The sequence below is a fragment of the Chiloscyllium plagiosum genome, unplaced genomic scaffold, assembly GCF_004010195.1.
Source record: "Chiloscyllium plagiosum isolate BGI_BamShark_2017 unplaced genomic scaffold, ASM401019v2 scaf_16969, whole genome shotgun sequence".
NCBI lineage: Eukaryota > Metazoa > Chordata > Chondrichthyes > Orectolobiformes > Hemiscylliidae > Chiloscyllium > Chiloscyllium plagiosum.
The window spans coordinates 3,549-4,770 of NW_025196368.1; the positions used below are offsets into that span (position 1 = coordinate 3,549).

Genomic DNA, 1,222 nt, shown 5'->3' on the forward strand with positions numbered 1-1,222 from the left:
GTCTCTGCCTCTCTCTCTGTCTCTGTCTCTCTCTCTCTGTCTCTCCCCCTCTCTGACGTACCGCAGGTCTCTGGGAGAGGAGGGGGACCCATCGCCGTCCGGGTCACGGGGAACGCCGTGCCGGGAGTCGGCGGGGGTGGCAGAGGGCGGGCGCCTGGAGTGCCCGACGTGTGGGCGTGCCTTCAAGTCCCGCCTGTGGCTGGAGAAGCACCGGGCGTCCCACGGCCGGGCTTACCCGTGCGCCGACTGCGGCAAGAGCTTCGGGCAGCGGCACGGGCTGCGGGCCCACCGGCTGGTGCACACGGGCGAGCGGCCCCACCGCTGCCCACCGTGCGGCCTGGCCTTCGGGCGCCCCTCCGAGCTGGCGCGCCACCGGTGCCGGGCCCACGGCGCGGTCGGCGCCCCCTCCAGGTCCGGGTCACCGCCGCGGTGCCCGGAGTGCGGGCGCGGCTTCGCCTACCCCTCGGAGCTGGCCGCCCACCGGCGGGCGCACTCGGGCGAACGCCCCTTCGCCTGCGGCGAGTGCGGCAAGTCCTTTGCCAGCTCCTCGCACCTGCTGACCCACGGGCGGGTGCACACCGAGGAGCGGGCACACGGCTGCGCCCAGTGCGGCAAGAGGTTCAAGAGCGCGGGCGAGCTGCGGGTGCACGGGCGGGTGCACACCGGCGAGCGCCCCTTCGCCTGCCCGCTGTGCGGCAAGCGCTTCGGCCAGTCCTCCAAGCTGCAGCGGCACCAGCGGGTGCACACCGGCGAGCGGCCCTACGTGTGCCCGGACTGCGGGCGCGGTTTCGGCGAGTCTGCCCACCTCCTGGCGCACCGGCTCCTCCACACCGGCGAGCGGCCCTTCGTCTGCCCGCTCTGCGGCAAGGGCTTCACCGTCGCCTCCAGCCTCCTGGCGCACCGGCGCCTGCACACCGGCGAGCGCCCGCACGCGTGCCCGGACTGCGGCAAGCGCTTCGCCGGCGCCGACTGCCTCCTGGCTCACCGCCGGGTCCACACCGGCGAGCGGCCCTTCCCCTGCCCGCTGTGCGGCAAACGCTTCACCGTCTCCTCCAACCTGCGGCGGCACCAGCGGGTCCACACCGGCGAGCGGCCCTTCCCCTGCCAGGTCTGCGGGCGCCGCTTCAGTCAGAGCTCCCACCTACTCAAGCACCAACGCATCCACCCCTAGGTGGTGTCGGCTCTCCCACACCAACTCCCCCTCCCCCTCCGTCTCCCCTGC

At 74.2% G+C, this 1,222-nt stretch overlaps 1 protein-coding gene across 1 annotated transcript; it reads left to right on the plus strand.

Annotated features, from left to right (window-relative positions):
• Positions 1–66: 66 nt before the first annotated feature.
• LOC122545876 (zinc finger protein 239-like) lies at positions 67–1,216 on the plus strand (the record flags this gene model as incomplete). The annotated part of the gene is made up of 1 exon (XM_043684764.1): positions 67–1,216. A coding segment is annotated over one exon (1,105 nt), but the record flags the coding sequence as incomplete, so codon positions are not given.
• Positions 1,217–1,222: the final 6 nt, after the last annotated feature.